Source organism: Mustelus asterias, chromosome 9 (genome assembly GCF_964213995.1).
Source record: "Mustelus asterias chromosome 9, sMusAst1.hap1.1, whole genome shotgun sequence".
Lineage (NCBI taxonomy): Eukaryota > Metazoa > Chordata > Chondrichthyes > Carcharhiniformes > Triakidae > Mustelus > Mustelus asterias.
The window spans coordinates 21261605-21276816 of NC_135809.1; the positions used below are offsets into that span (position 1 = coordinate 21261605).

The window sequence follows — 15212 nt, forward strand, 5'->3', positions numbered from 1 at the left end:
TCAAGCAGCCGGGGGGGATCTCTCTGCTGATTGGCTCAGGGTGGCACGGTGATTAGCACTGCTGCCCTCTTTTTAGGTCTTTTCACAGCGCCAGGGACCGGGGTTCAATTCCTGCCTTGCGTGACTGTGCGGAATTTGCACTTTCTCCCCGTGTCTGCGTGGGTTTCCTGCGGGTGCTCCAGTTTCCTCCCACAGTCCAAAGATGTGCAGGTTAGGTGGGTTAGCCGTGCAAAATTGCCCCTTCGTGTCAGGGGGACTAGCAGGGTAGATATAGGAGATTATACGGATATGGCCTGGGTGGGATTGTTGTCAGTGCAGGCTCGATGGGCAGAATAGCCAGAATGTTAGGATTCAATGATTCATAGAAAGCACAAAGGCTGATGGTTGTGGTGCTTAAGAGATCAATCATCTCAGTTCCAGGATATCGCTTCAGGAGTTCTTCAGGTCGTGTCCCTAGGCCCAACCATCCTCAGCTGCTTCATCAATAACCTTCCTTCCATCATCATTGTTTTGGTACAGATTACTGACAGCTCTGCTCCATGCACTGTGAGGCAAACCCTCCTTACCCGGCTCAGTGCTGCCTTGCTGCTGATACAGGAGATGTGAGGTGACAGCCTCAGGCGGCAGGGCCACAAACTGGTTCCAAACGTCCTGGGTGTAAAAATCCACCGTGTGCACGTTGGCTATTCGGAGGTAGACGTCCAGGAACTCGGTCAGGCTTTTGATTTTGCTTTTGACCAGCTCGACGGCCACATCAGCGGAGGCGAACATGGGGAGGGGGCCTCAGAATCCCCCTAAAAAAAAATACAGATTGAACTGAAACTCCCGGCAGAAAGGGGCGAGCTTCGCACTCAGTCGGTGAAATGTCCCCCCTGATTCTATCATGAACGGGGGACGGCGGCTTTCGGGCGCGTTTCCCGCTCCTCCTGATCTTCCCCGGCTTCCGTCGTCGCCCTGCCAGCGGTCGCCTGTTGATGACGTGAGAGACAAGATGGCGCCTGGTTCGCGGGGAGGCGGCGGCTCCGTCAAAGGGAAAAATTCCCTACGCCCCGCTCCCGGCGGCGGAGGAAACATCTCCAAACGAAAGCACCAATGGAAAGCCAATCACTTTAAGAAAGGCTGGGGCAGTGTGAAAGAAGGTGAGCTCTGTGTGTCTGTCTCGGCTACGGTTGGGCTTGGAGGGCCGGAGCCCAGCGAGTGAATCACAGAATCCCTACGGTGCCGAAGGAGGCCATTCAGCCCATCGAGCCTGCACTGAAAAGAATCCCACCCTGACCCCCATCCACCACATATTTACCCTGTTAATCTCCCTGACACTAAGGGGCAATTTAGCACAGCTAATCCACTTAATTACAAGATTATGAAGGGTATAGATAGGGTGAACAGTGGGAAGCTTTTTCCCAGGTCGGAGGTGACGATCACGAGGGGTCACGGGCTCAAGCTGAGAGGGGCGAAGTATAACTCAGACATCAGAGGGACGTTTTTTACACAGAGGGTGGTGGGGGCCTGGAATGCGCTGCCAAGTAGGGTGGTGGAGGCAGGCACGCTGACATCGTTTAAGACTTACCTGGATAGTCACATGAGCAGCCTGGGAATGGAGGGATACAAACGATTGGTCTAGTTGGACCAAGGAGCGGCACAGGCTTGGAGGGCCGAAGGCCTGTTTCCTGTGCTGTACTATTCTTTGTTCTTTGAAGGGGGGGAGGTTTAACACAGATATCAGAAGGACATATTTCACACAGAGGGTCGTGGGGGCCTGGAATGTGTTGCCGGGCAAGGTGGTGGAGGCGGACACACTGGGAACGTTTAAGACTTATCTAGACAGCTATATGACCGGAGTGGGAATGGAGGGATACAAAAGAGTGGTCTAGTTTGGACCAGGGAGCGGCGCGGGCTAATTGTTCCTTGTTTCTCGTTTCAAGGCTTCATTCTATGATCATCTTGCTGGTGCCAGTACAGAGCGAGACTGCGGATAGTTGGGAACCTGTCTCGGGGGCAGGGAATTCATATGGTGTTCATGGAAGTGGAAATGACTAGGGTTGGGAAGCATTTTCCGATCAGGGCCATTGTGATCTCCTGGACTCGTTTCGATCGCCTCAGGGGGTCGGAGAGGAATTTCCCAGATTTTTTTTTCCCCATATTGGCCCTGGGGTTTTTCACTCTGGGTTTTCGCCTCTCCCTGGGGATCACATGGTCTGGAATAGGGGGGTGGGGGTGAGTTAATAGGTTGTAATGAACAAAGCATCGTAGCTGTGAGGGACAGCTCGGTGGATAGGATATTGGTATGTAGATAGGCTGGAAAATTGGGCGGGGATCCTGGATTCAGGATTCAATCCTGGACCGGGGAGCGGCGCGGGCTTGGAGGGCCGAAGGGCCTGTTCCTGTGCTGTATTGTTCTTTGTTCTTTGTTCTTTAATCCGCACATCTTTCGGACTGTGGGAGGAAACCGGAGCACCCGGAGGAAACCCACGCAGACACGGGGAGAATGTGCAAGCTCCTCACAGACGGTGACCCAAGCTGGGAATTGAATCCATGTCCCTGGCGCTGTGAGGCAGCGGTGATAACCACTGTGCATCTTTGACCATTCATTGTCAATAACCCAGTTGTAAACTTTTCATTTTTAAAAATTCATTTGTGGGATATTTGCTGGCCAGCATTTATTGCCCATCCCTAGTTGCCCTTGAACAGAGTGACTTGCTAGGTCATTTTGAAGGGCAGTTGAGAGTCAACCACATTGTTGTAGCTCTTGAGTCACATGTATGCCAGACCAGGTAAGGATGGCAAATTTCCTTCCCCAAAGGACATAAGTGAGTGAACCAGGTGGATTTTTTCCAACAATTGACAAAGGTTTCATGGTCATCAGTAGATTCTTAATTTCACATTTTTTCATTGAATTCAAATTCATCATCTGTTGTGGCAGGATTTGAACCCCAGATCATTAGCTGAGTTTCTGGATTATTAGACTAGCGATAATACCACTAGGCCATCGCTTCCCCTGATCAGAGCAGTAAATCTCTGGTTTAGTCTATTTATTAATGGCTTACATTAACGCTACAATGAAGTTACTGTGAAAATCCCCTAGTCGCCACACTCCGGCACTTGTTCAGGTACACTGAGGGAGAATTTTAGCATGCCCAATGCACCTAACCAGCACATCTTTCAGACTGTGGGAGGAAATCGGAGCGTCCGGAGGAAACACATGCAGTCACAGGGAGAACAGGAATTGAACCCATGCTGTTGGCGTCACTCTGCATCACTAACCAGCTATCCAGTCAACTGAGCTAAACTGACCCCTGTGCAGGAAGTTGAACCTGAGGTCAGCAGATATTGGTCAATGGCAGAGGAAGCTCAGAACGTAGAAACTAGAAGTAAGAATTGGCCATTTGAGCCATTTTCGCCATTCAGACAGCAACTGTAGGTACAGATTCGGCTATTTCCAGTTACAGCTCCTGTAGACCAATCTGCTTCTCTACATAGAATCATACAGGGATAGGGAGGGGGTTGGGCTAGGGTAAGATGCTCTGTCAGAGAGTCAGTGCAGACTCAATGGGCCAAATGCCGTCCTCCTGCACTGTAGGAATTGTATGATTCTATGGTAAGGTGCAAGGCAGGCAAGGTTAAACGACAAAAATTAGCACAAGGCAAAAGGTAATGGAATAAGTAGAGAAGTAGATGGGTCTACAGGAGCTGTAACTGGAAATAGCAGAATCTGTACCTACAGTTGCTGTCTGAACAAATTCGGCAGTGATTGTATTCTGAAATTATTGTAACCAAATTATAATCCTTTATGGAAAAATGAGGTTCTGTTCCTTAAGTTTACGTTGAACTTCACTTGGAATGGTTTAGGAGGCTGAAGATAGCATGTTTAGAGCGGGAATGCAGTGGGCAATTAAAGTGATAGGTCACCAGGAGCTTGCAGACTGAGTGAAGCGGTCACCCAATATGTGTTTGGTCTCCGAATGAAGAGATTGCCTCATGAGTAGTGAATAAACTCAATTGAAAGGAATACAAGTAAATTACTCTTTCATTTGGAATGATCATTTGGGGCCCTCGATGGTGTGAAGGGGAGGAAGTGTACTGTAGTAAAAAAAAACTTGTCCTGCCAGTCCATCCATGTTGTGTTCCGCTAGAAACTTATATATACAATATCAAATTGTTGCACATAAAAGTACCATTTAAAATATTAACACAAAATTTTTCATCCTTATTTAAATTATTGGTGGGGGCAGCACTTGAGTTAATTGTGTAATGTATGTTGCTATCATCTACTCCCAAGTTTCTAATTATCTTCTGGGAATTGGTAAATGTTTTGTTAATTGTTTTAAATTGTTCATCAATGACCAGTTCGAGGTGAGTACAAATCCCATGTTAGTATTCATTTTATGTCATTCTAGACTCTCGGTTTTGGTAATATCCTGATAATATTGTTCTCTTGTCCTCTTACAGGGCGAGGCTTTGCTTTCCAACAAAAGGAGAAAGTCAAGCGTGAGTACAAGAAGTTACTGAGAAAAGAAAAAGCACAACGTCCTCAAGAAATACAGTATACTGAGAATTACCCAGATCATTTGCGCCACCTGTATCTAGCTGAAGAAGAGCTGCTTAAGAACCATTCAAAGAAAGCCAGAAAGAACCAAACTGTAGCAATAAATCAACCAGACTCCCAAGAAGAGGAGACAAAAAAGTAGGTGTTTTTTTTTACATTCAAAGTTAGGAAATTCATGTGCAAAGAAAGCTTGCTTTTACATTAGGCTTTTCACTATCTTTGCATTTCACAGCCAATTAAGAATTTTTAAGTTGTGGTCACTGTTGTAATTTATGAATGGTTTGTAATTCTTGATTTAATCACTAGCATATAATAAGTGGTTGTTAGTATCATAGAATCCCTACAGTACAGGAGGAGGCCATTCGGTGCATCAAATCTGTACTGACCACAATTCCACCCAGGCCCTATTCCTGTAATCCCATACATTTACCCTGCTAGTCCCGCTGACAGAGTCAATTTAACATGGCCAATCAACCTAATCCACACATCTTTGGACTGTGGGAGGAAACCAGAGCACCCAGAGGAAACCCACGCAAACACAGGGAGATCATACAAACTCCATACAGACAGTGACCCGAGGACGGAATTGAACCCGGGTTCCTGGCACTGAGGCAGCAGTGCCAACCACTGTGCCACCATGCGGCCCATAAAGTAGTAGTCCATAGTGACACATTGAGGGTTGAGTATTGTTTCCCAGATGGTAGATTAAACATGCTTGGAGATTTTCCGTCCTAAGTTCAGAATACTGCATTTGCATTGAAAGGCATCCGTCTCATGTGGGCGCATTCCCCCAAAATGGCTGGTTTGTTAATTTTGTCTAAAGTTTCTTGCGTCATCTGCAAATCCATAAATAAAGAACAAAGAAAATTACAGCACAGGAACAGGCCTTTTGGCCCTCCAAGCCTGCACCGACCATGCTGCCCGACTGAACTAAAACCCGCTACCCTTCCAGGGACCATATCCCTCTATTCCCATCCTATTCCTGTATTTGTCAAGATGCCCCTTAAAAGTCACTACCATATCCACTACCTCCCCCGGCAACATGTTCCAGGCACCCACTACTCTGTGTAAAAAATCTGCCTTGTACATCTCCTTTAAACCTTGCCCCTTGCACCTTAAACCTGTGCCCCCTAGTAATTGACTCTTCCACCCTGGGAAAAAGCTTCTGACTATCCACTCTGTCCATGTTACGGGCGGCACGGTAGCACAGTGGTTAGCAGTGCTGCTTCACAGCTCCAGGGACCTGGGTTCGATTCCCGGCTTGGGTCACTGTCTGTGTGGAGTTTGCACATTCTCCTCGTGTCTGCGTGGATTTCCTCCGGGTGCTCTGGTTTCCTCCCACAGTCCAAAGATGTGCGGGTTAGGTTGATTGGCCATGCGAAAAACTGCCCCTTAGTGTCCTGGGATGCGTAGATTAGAGGGATTAGCGGGTAAAATATGTAGGGATATGGGGATAGGGCCTGGGTGGGATTGTGGTCGGTGCAGACTCGATGGGCCAAATGGCCTCTTTCTGTACTGTAGGGTTTCTATGATTTCTATGATGATGTCTCTCATAATCTTGTAGACTTCTATCAGGTTTGTAAACCATGCAATTCAGGAAGTTGAACATTTTCCGTTTTGGGAGACTAGAACCTAAAAAAAATTAGGCAAATGTTTGATAGAGCAAATACAGTTTAGTGTGGATAAATGTAAATATTAAAATTCCCCAGTGTTAGGGAATTGAAAGATCTGGGGCTGCTGCTGAGAGATCTTTTAAAAGAAGACAATGTATTGAGAAGAATTCTGGGAGCAGATTGGCAGCACAATTCATTCAAACAATGTCATAGCTTGGTAGACTAGTGATGGCAGGTGACCCAAATGGACATGAGAGGCGAGAAAGAGTGAGATACAAGGTTATCCATGGTGGACATTATTTTAGAAAAGCAAGTGAAGAAGAAGCCAAGAATCTGGAGTTTGCCATGTCTTACCAACTAATACTACACACAATAGTAGTTAGCACTGCTGCCTAATGCCAGGGACCCGGGTTCGATTCCAGTCATGATGACTGTCAGTTTGGAGTTTGCACATTCTCTGCTTGGGTTTCCTCTGAGTGCTCCGGTTTCCTCCCATAGTCCAAAGATGTGTAGGTCAAGTGGATTGGCCATGCATGAGGTTACGGGGTTAAGGATTGGGCCAATGTAGGGTGCTCTTTTGGAGGGTCGATGGAGACTCAATGGGCTGAATGGCCTCTTCTGCACTGTGGGGATTCTATGACACCTGGCAGCAAAATCACAGAAACCAGCATATAATCTACAACAGTAGTCATAGAGAAACACAGCTGAAATATAATCATGGTTAGAAAAGAACATACAAAGGATGCAAAGAACTATAAAGTCTTTCCTAAGTGTTATGGTTCAGGTCAGAAACTCCAAAGTGTTTTATGGAACAGCCTGGATCATTAGTTTTGCACTTGAATTTGGCTAGGGTAAGCATGATATATCTCACCTCAGGTGTGATTCAAATGATCCACTAGGGAGCTTTTATCAAATAAAGTTTATTTAAGAGTATAGTTAAATGTATGGAAAGAAAATTGGCAATAACTTTTGTCAGCTAGAAACAAAAGCAAAACAACCAGAATGATGTATAACCCTTAAATATATCTGAGCAATTCCAATCAAACCAATCCCATAAACACCCCTTGCCACAGGTTTAACACAGCAAAGACTAATGCTCCTGTGATACTGGAACTGAGTCCTTTGGTTGGAGAATTGAAAAACCTGACTTCTCAGCCTTATAACTGCTAGCAGTCCTCTGGATACACTCAGAACAGTTTGAAGTCAGAACAGCTCCTCAGCACACCAGGGAGAGACTCTCGTCAAGCCAACAATAGCAGATTCTTTACTCCAGGAAAGCAATAAGCCTTGCAATCAGCGAATCAGCAGATCTTCCAAACCCCCGGGAGAGAGAGAGACGCTGATTTCAGACTGATGTCCACTCCCTTCTAAAACTAAACTCTGCCAGCCAAATAGAAAATGAAACCTTTAAGTCACTAGGAAGGCAAAAAAAAACTGTCCAAAACACATGACCTTCCTCCTAACAATGCAGCAGCATAAAAGATCCCAAAGTATAAATAAACAAACCCCATTTAAGTAGCAATAAAAGGACTTCGAGAGACAACCTGGTGCTGCAATGAAAAACACTGAAGCTGTGGGAGCTGCAGAGAACATGATTTTTTTTAAAAACCTTTCTTAAAGTACACTAACATGAAGCACTGACCATCCAACATGGAGTGCTGATGGCAAAGAAAACAAAACAGCAGCCGACGAGAGGTAGACAGGACATCAGTTAATGGAGGCTCAAAGATCTGCAAGTGAAGGGAGAATTCAGAGAGCAGATGGAGAGCCTGCAAAGAGAAATGGGAGTCACGACAGACACTGGAAGCTGGTGGAACCAGGTGGCAAATTGATTCGGAAAGCTAGCAAAGAAAGGTGTATGATTTTTGAGGGAGGAGAAAAACTGGAAAATAAACTCAATAGTGGAATGGAAACAGTGCAGTAAAAGAAAAGTGGAAACAGGGCTGAAAGAAAAAAAACAGTACAAAAAGGAATGCAAAGAAAGTGATTACTAGAGAAAGATCCCTGACCAAGGAGGAAATATATAAAAGTGGATACCAAAGAGAGAGAGTTGCTGAAGGTAGGTGAGCAAGAGATGTGGGAAATATGCACGCAATCAAGGATGCATGTGGAGCGACCTTAGTAAAAGAGAAATAAGTCAAAGAGCTGGGGCCAATACTTCAATTGACTTGATGAATGAAGAAAACCTGAGAACAAAGACAGAAGAGGTAGCTGCAAGTCCAGGAATGACAGCTGGCATCAATCTGAACGTGAAAGAAATCAGAACAGCATTGAAAGGAATGAAAAACAGCAAAGCAATAGGTAGCCTGGGTGAATATAGGATCCAGCTACTCTGTTGTGTTATGATAAAAGAGAAAATCCAAGGGCATGGAGACAAAACATTTTGGTACCCATATTCAAAGGAAAGGGAGACATCCAAGATTACAAAAACTATCTAGGAACTCCCAATACATTCAAGAGATGGGAGAGAGTCATGGACCAGAGACTGGAAGAATGGTGAGAATCCATTAAGGTCAATCCAGATTCAAGCCATGAAGAAGCACCATCAATGCCATTTTATTTTGAGAAAAGTGATGTAGAAATACTCAGAATGCCAATGCAACATTGCAGCATGGTGGGACAGTGATTACCACTGCTGCCTCACAGCACCAGGGACCCAGGTTCGCTTCCAACCTTGGGGAATGTCTGTGTGGAGTTTGCGCGTTCTCCCCGTGTCTGCGTGGGTTTCCTCCAGGTGTTCCAGTTTGCTCCCACAGACCAAAGATGTGCAAGTTAGGTGGATTGGCCAGGCTAAATTGCACCTTTGTGTCCCAAGATGTGTAGGTTAAGGGGTAAATGCATCGGGCTACAGGGATAGGGTGGGAGGGGAGGAATGGGCCTGTGTGAGATGCTCTGTCAGAGTCGGTGCAGACTCGATGGGCCAAATTACCTCCTTCACCTTCGGGATTCTATGATTATAACATAAAGATTGTATTCATTCATCTGGAGATAGCTTATGACTGGGTGCCTAGGGAGGAAATCTGGAGATGTGCTAGAGTTTGCAGAGCCCCTGACATGTACATATGGCTATTATTGGAGTCATGATGTGGAGATGCCGACGTTGGACTGGGGTAAACACAGTAAGAAGTTTAACAACACCAGGTTAAAGTCCAACAGGTTTATTTGGTAGCAAAAGCTAGCTTTTCTTGTGTGGCTTTTGCTACCAAATAAACCTGTTGGACTTTAACCTGGTGTTGTGAGACTTCTTACTGTATTATTGGAGTGCCAGACAAGGGTGGGGGAAGAGTTTGAAAACCAAAATTGGATCACACCAAGGATTGTTAGTGAGCCCTTCCTGTTCCTGATTATCCTGAATGTCCTAACTGAGCAAATGAGATGGGGAGTGCCATGGTCAATGATGTTTGCAGGTGACATTGAGCGATGTGATGGGGATGATGGGAACATGACTGAATATCTGAAGAACTGAAGAAAAGACACTAGAAGACAAGGACATGAAGATTAGTAGACAAAAGACCCAATATATGGACGGTTAATGTAAGCCTATGGAAGAGGCTCAGTGGAAGTGTGAAGATTGTGAATGAAGACTTGGAGAAAGTGAGTAGTTTCAATGATGGCAGAAGGTAGAAGTATGGAAAATAATCAATAGATTAGCTGTGGTTGGAATAATAGAAAGAAGTGCCGTTAAAAAAAATACTGCTGAGACTGGAAGGAAGAATCTGAGACTGTTGCGAGATCGACCTTGTTATATAGTGCAGAAACTAGGCCAACATCAAGTCGAGCGGAAGAATGAATATTAATGAGATGTGGGCAGTGAGATGGATGTGTGGAGTCAAGGATAAAATCAGGAACCTGTACATCAGGGGGTAAGTGAAGATTGTAGGAGCAGCAAAGAAAGTAGCCAAGTAGAGATTAAAATAGTTTGGGCATCTGTTTTGGGGAGAAAGAGAGGAAATGAGGAGAGGTGAGTGACGGAGATGAGATTGTCAGGGTGGAGAAGAGAAAGGCCTAAGACCAGATGGAAAGATGTGGCAGCGCAAGATTGAAACACAGCTGGATTGAAAGAGGAATAGGTGACTGATGGAAGAAAATGGAGAAGGGTGATCAACCAACACTTTGGTGACCCCAAATAAAGTGGGAGAAGCTGAAAGAATAAAGGTATTGAGGAAGCCATAAGGGCAAACAGAATTCTGGATTTTGTTTGTAGGAACACTGAATATAAGAGCTATGAGGATCTGAAGAATACATACAATACTGGTCAGGCCACAGTTGGAATAGTGTATGCACTTCTGGACAATCTTATTTCCAAAGCTAAAGCACTGGAAAAGGTGCACTATGAGCTCACTTGAAAGGTGAGGGCTACTGCATCATGAGAAACTAGGGTTGAATTCACTGGATCAGAAATGGTCAAGGAAGATCTATTGTTGGGATTTGAGGGTAAACAGTAAATGATAGCATCATGACTCGATACCAGGAGCATACATTGTTGATTATTACTACATACATAAAGGGAAATGTTAGGATTTTCTTTCATGCAAGAGTTATTAGAATATGCAGTGTGGCTACCTGAAACTAAATACATCCCAACATTTAAAATGCAATATGATGAACACTTCGAGAGAACACAAAATTAATTGAGAATAGGTAGCTGTGATATGGAGCTGGTAGAATGGGTTAATTGGCAGCCATCTACTAAAATATCCATAATTCTCTCATTGAGCTGCGTACCAAATCTGTAAAATTACAGTGTGCTGATTTCGATCACGGTTAAGTTCTGGAAGATAAATCTGTGGTGGTTGTCCCTTGGCTGAAGATGTTTACATAATGCAAAGGATATCTTTTGTTTCCATTGCACTTTCTGATTTTAGGAAAAAGAGTAAGTCGTCATATCAAAAGACCAAAGAGGAATATGAAAAAAGACGGGCAGAACATATAAAACGAAAAGAGGTAAGTGCCATGCAGTATGTTTTTTGAAATTGAAGAGTGATTCTGTGAGCTATCATGTAGATCATTTTCCCAATTATGGTTTTAAAAATGCAAGAATGTGCCAAGATTTTAAACTGTAGAATCAATGCAGACTTTCAGCAAGGGTTTAATGAAATAGTTTTATGATAATTAGAAATAGAATTTAAATGTTCTGAATTAACAAGCATTTCTTTTTAATCCCAGTGCACATGTAAGTACTTGAAATCATTTTTTATCCCTAGAGCTTTAAAATATTCTGAAGGCAAAATTGGATCTGTAAATGTCTGCAAGAATGAAATTGGCAGGACCATAAGTAACACGTTTTAGTTTTAAGCAGCCTTATCAATTTGTCTTGAAATCTTAACTGATTTGAGTTTGTGAACCCTCAGGTCTCTTTGTTCTTGTATCCTCTTTAAAATTGTACCAGTGTGTTTATGTTGCTTCTCCTCGTTCTTTTCAAAATGCATTACATTTTATCTGCCTTGCATCTTCCCATGTTTTAGTGTGTCCATGTCCTCCTCAAGCCAGTTTTTTTTCTCTCTTCACTATTTGCTACACTTCACAACATGTTGTTGTCCATATCTACAGCTACTTCTTAGTATCATTTCTAACTTTTGTGTCAACCAACTGACTCATTTGTATTCCTAATCCTATAATGTGTTTCTTGAGTCTTGATGAGGTTAAGTAGTAGGTGGCTAGAACCTCACTAAAGTAGCTGTCCCGAAGAGACCAGCTTCTGGAGGTTCTCTCTTGCAAGGTGCTGCAGCTTCGAGCAGCTCGCTTGCAAAGGTACAGCAAGTCTATGTCTGACACTCTCTCATGAAGGTATTGGAGAAAGACTTGCGGCAGAGAAGGGGGAGAGGATATTGAATTCAATGATTAGCCATGACAAAATGAATGGCGGAGAAGGCTCTGCTTCTAGTTTCGATGTTAACTTCTCCAAAATCCAATACCCATTATTGCCCTATTGTTGTCCTTGCTGTTATAGCTATCAAACACATTAAGCAAACCTGCCACATAACTCTGATTTGTGCCAACTCACCACCTAAAAGTTCGTAAATCTATAATAACACTGCCAAAAAGATCGAGTAGATATCAGTATTTCTGCAACAGAGTCACCATATCTGAAGTCAGTGCCCACTTTCACTTGAACCTCCTTCCACTACCTTAAATATTCACTGCCTTCACCACCAGTGCATATTGTCAGCAATATGGCCGCCTATAAGTTAAATTTATTAATCATCAAGTCTCCTTCAACAGCAAATCTGCTGTCTCTTCCAAATCTGCAATCTCTACCACCTAGAGCGACAAGGGAAGCTGGCACATAGAAACACCACCACCTGTGAGTTCCCGTCCAAGTCATACACCATCCTGACTTGAAACTATATCGCCACTGATATAGTCCACCACTTCATTGTTGCTGGGTCAAAATTCTTGGGGTGTGATCTTACCGCTCACTCCACACTCCCGCTACAGCGAAGATGGAGAATTTGGCGGCAAGTTAAATCTCCATTCACTGCAGCGGGATGGGAAAATCCTACTGGCACGAATGGTCAGAAAATTTCGGCCTAGAACTCCCTCCCTAACGGCACTGTGAGCATACCCACAATACATGCACTGCAGCGGTTCAAGAAGGCAGCTCACCACCACCTTCTCGAGGGCAATTAGGGATGGCCAGTAAGTACTAACCTTGCCAGCAAAGCACACATTCCATAAAAGAACAGAAAAAGAAAATGTGGCCATTAGTCAGCTGCTATTTAATCAGTCTCTCTATCTATGACTTATAACCATTTATTACTACTACTTGCTGTGCCAAAATATGAACATGCTGTATCTGAGAGTACTTGCAAAGGATTGTCATAAATCTCTTAATCCCACTGAACTAATAATGTTCCAGAGTTATTCATTCAAAGTGTACTTAACTTTCTAAATATTTTTTAATAAAGGAGGCTGAAAAAAATCAACGAGCAAAGGAAGAGGCCCAGAGGAAATACAAGGAGCAAAAACTGGAGAAGTACAAAATTCTCAGCAAGAAAACAAGGAAAGGGCAGCCGAACCTGAACATACAGATGGAATACCTGCTTCAAAAAATACAAGATAATCAGAGCATAAAATAAGAAAACATGCTTTTGACCTCAACAGAGGCACCATTTTGATCTCTTCTGTATCCCATTTTGTGATTTTTTTTTTTTCTAAAACATTTCCCTTAATTGGCAATGTCGCTTCTGACACGGCTGGCATTATTGTTCGTTTGCAGCTAGTTAATGTAGTTGGTCCAATACAAAGAAGTTGCTAACCAAGCAAGACAAAAATACTCCTGGAAAAATAACTTGGCCTTTGCAGTCTTGGAAAAAATACTTGCGCATCAAGATAGCTTGCCTGAACTTTGAAATGTGCAGAATATATTTAATGTTTGCAAGTTGTGAAGTATTTGCTTCAAAGATTTAACCGAAAGGATCAATGGTTTTTCTGTCCCTTTGCTCAAGGAGTTTTTTCCTATGGAAAGTATTATTGATTTTGTTGTAAAGAGTGACCCATACGGGTCAAGCAGCTTTTCTTTGCCATCTGATATTAAACTACTTAAATGCAATAAAAAGTTTGTTATTCTTGTACTTGTGAAGTTGAATGATGTTTTTGAGTTGGGGAACTGAACACCCTGCATTTGCTATACAGTGTTGCATTTGGAAATCAAAAGTAACGCAGCTAGATGAAGAATACCCAAACGTATGTTTTCGCCCAATCTCAGAAGAACATTCCCTCGTGCATTAGTCTGAATTTTGCCATCCATTTAGCTCTGCTGGTTCACATTATCACTTTGAACCGAACTGTAGCCAGTATTTTTTTTTCTGTAGAAAAGTGTCCACTAAGAACTGATTAAGTCCAGTCAAATTAATTTTTCATCAGACTCTAACAGCAGCAGTACTTCCATTCCCTCCATCTGGGATGGATTTCAATTCTTTGAGTTGAAACAGAAATGAAACATGTGAAAGCTCAGGATGTCACCTTGTACCTGTTCTAGTTAACTTGAAGACACCAGCCCCCCACCTTTTTTCATATCGGCTCAGATTCTGGGCAGGATTCTCTGGCTGTTCACGCCAACGGGATTCTCTCATCTCGCTGCAGTGAACAGAGATTTGACTGCATTAAATTCTCTATCCTCTCTGGCAGTGACGGCGGGGTATGAATGGCTGGAGAATTCAGGCCTCTATCTTCTTAAGACCCATCACAACCTTTTCTAAGCAATATGTAAAAAGTTGACATTCAAAACAGGTTTCAAATCATTAAGATTTGTCAGAGTCCATACTCATAGCTGCCTGCTGCGTTTGTCAATCTAGTACATAAATTACAGCTACGATTTGATTTTGTGCCTATGCAAGCATAAGGTCGGCACTGAGACACATTTCCACATATTCTACCCATTGGCAACATCAAACATTTTCAAGTTATAGCTTAGTATGTGAAGGGTTTGATCCAACTAATGAAAGGGTGAAAAATTTAAGCCTGCTAAGAAGTATTTGCCGAGAGAGACAACATTGTGCACAAACATAACGCAAAGGCCTTGAGAAGTCTTGCCAGACAGGACCTTGAAATTGTTCATGACAAGCTGGAGAACACTGCAGTCAGCAAAGCACACTATTTGATCCTACCAGAATTCTTGAAAGAGTCCTCAGTCTGTTGCACAATAATTACAGTATTCTAAAAGCAAAAGATTTTCTTTAAATTAGACTCTTGAGGTAAACATCTTAGACTTAAACGGTTAAAAAAGAGTTGAGGTTTTACCTGATCTCTTGACATTCCAATATAATATTTTCATTTACTGTACCAATCTTGTTTTTCTGAATGAAAATATTGGTTACTGCCAGTTTTGTGCTGTAAATTTGCATTCACTGGGGAAAGGATTGAAAATTTCCAAATGAATTTTGCTTTGGGCTCGTTCTTAGACCAACATCATCAAAAATGTTGGCAGATATTACCTGCAAGTTTTCCATTGTGAAAATTAACGATTTGCGTTGTTAGCAGTTTTTCAGAAACTTTTGCTTAAAAAAGCTTAAAGTAAAAACTTGAGAAAAAGGTCAAATCATTGCTATAGAGTG

The 15212-nt window shown here is 43.1% G+C and overlaps 2 protein-coding genes across 5 annotated transcripts in view; one reads left to right on the forward strand and one right to left on the reverse strand.

The window, feature by feature from the left end:
- mettl25 (methyltransferase like 25) overlaps nt 1–1000 on the reverse strand; it is a 70783-nt gene extending 69783 nt beyond the window's left edge. For 2 of the 4 annotated variants that reach the window (XR_013498724.1, XM_078219784.1), the window contains exon 1: nt 567–1000. Coding sequence is in view for 3 of the 4 variants with exons in the window: in XM_078219784.1 (XP_078075910.1) it covers nt 567–771 (205 nt within the window). In the remaining variant the exon portion in view is untranslated. The remainder of the gene's footprint in view (nt 1–566) is intronic. The other 2 variants (XM_078219785.1, XM_078219786.1) reach the window with 2 other exon arrangements.
- On the forward strand, nt 972–13733 carry ccdc59 (coiled-coil domain containing 59). The gene is made up of 4 exons (XM_078219787.1): nt 972–1139; nt 4447–4681; nt 11022–11100; nt 13065–13733. The coding sequence occupies exons 1-4, from the start codon at nt 992–994 to the stop codon at nt 13233–13235; spliced, it is 633 nt and encodes a 210-aa protein (XP_078075913.1). The 5' UTR covers nt 972–991; the 3' UTR covers nt 13236–13733.
- Nucleotides 13734–15212: the final 1479 nt, after the last annotated feature.

Coding starts and splice junctions, on each gene's coding strand:
- ccdc59 (XM_078219787.1), top strand. CDS start 992: ATGGCGCCTGGTTCGCGGGGAGGCGGCGGCTCCGTCAAAGGGAAAAAT. Junction 4,682..11,021: donor CAAGAAGAGGAGACAAAAAA/GTAGGTGTTTTT, acceptor TTCTGATTTTAG/GAAAAAGAGTAAGTCGTCAT. Junction 11,101..13,064: donor AACATATAAAACGAAAAGAG/GTAAGTGCCATG, acceptor TTTTTAATAAAG/GAGGCTGAAAAAAATCAACG.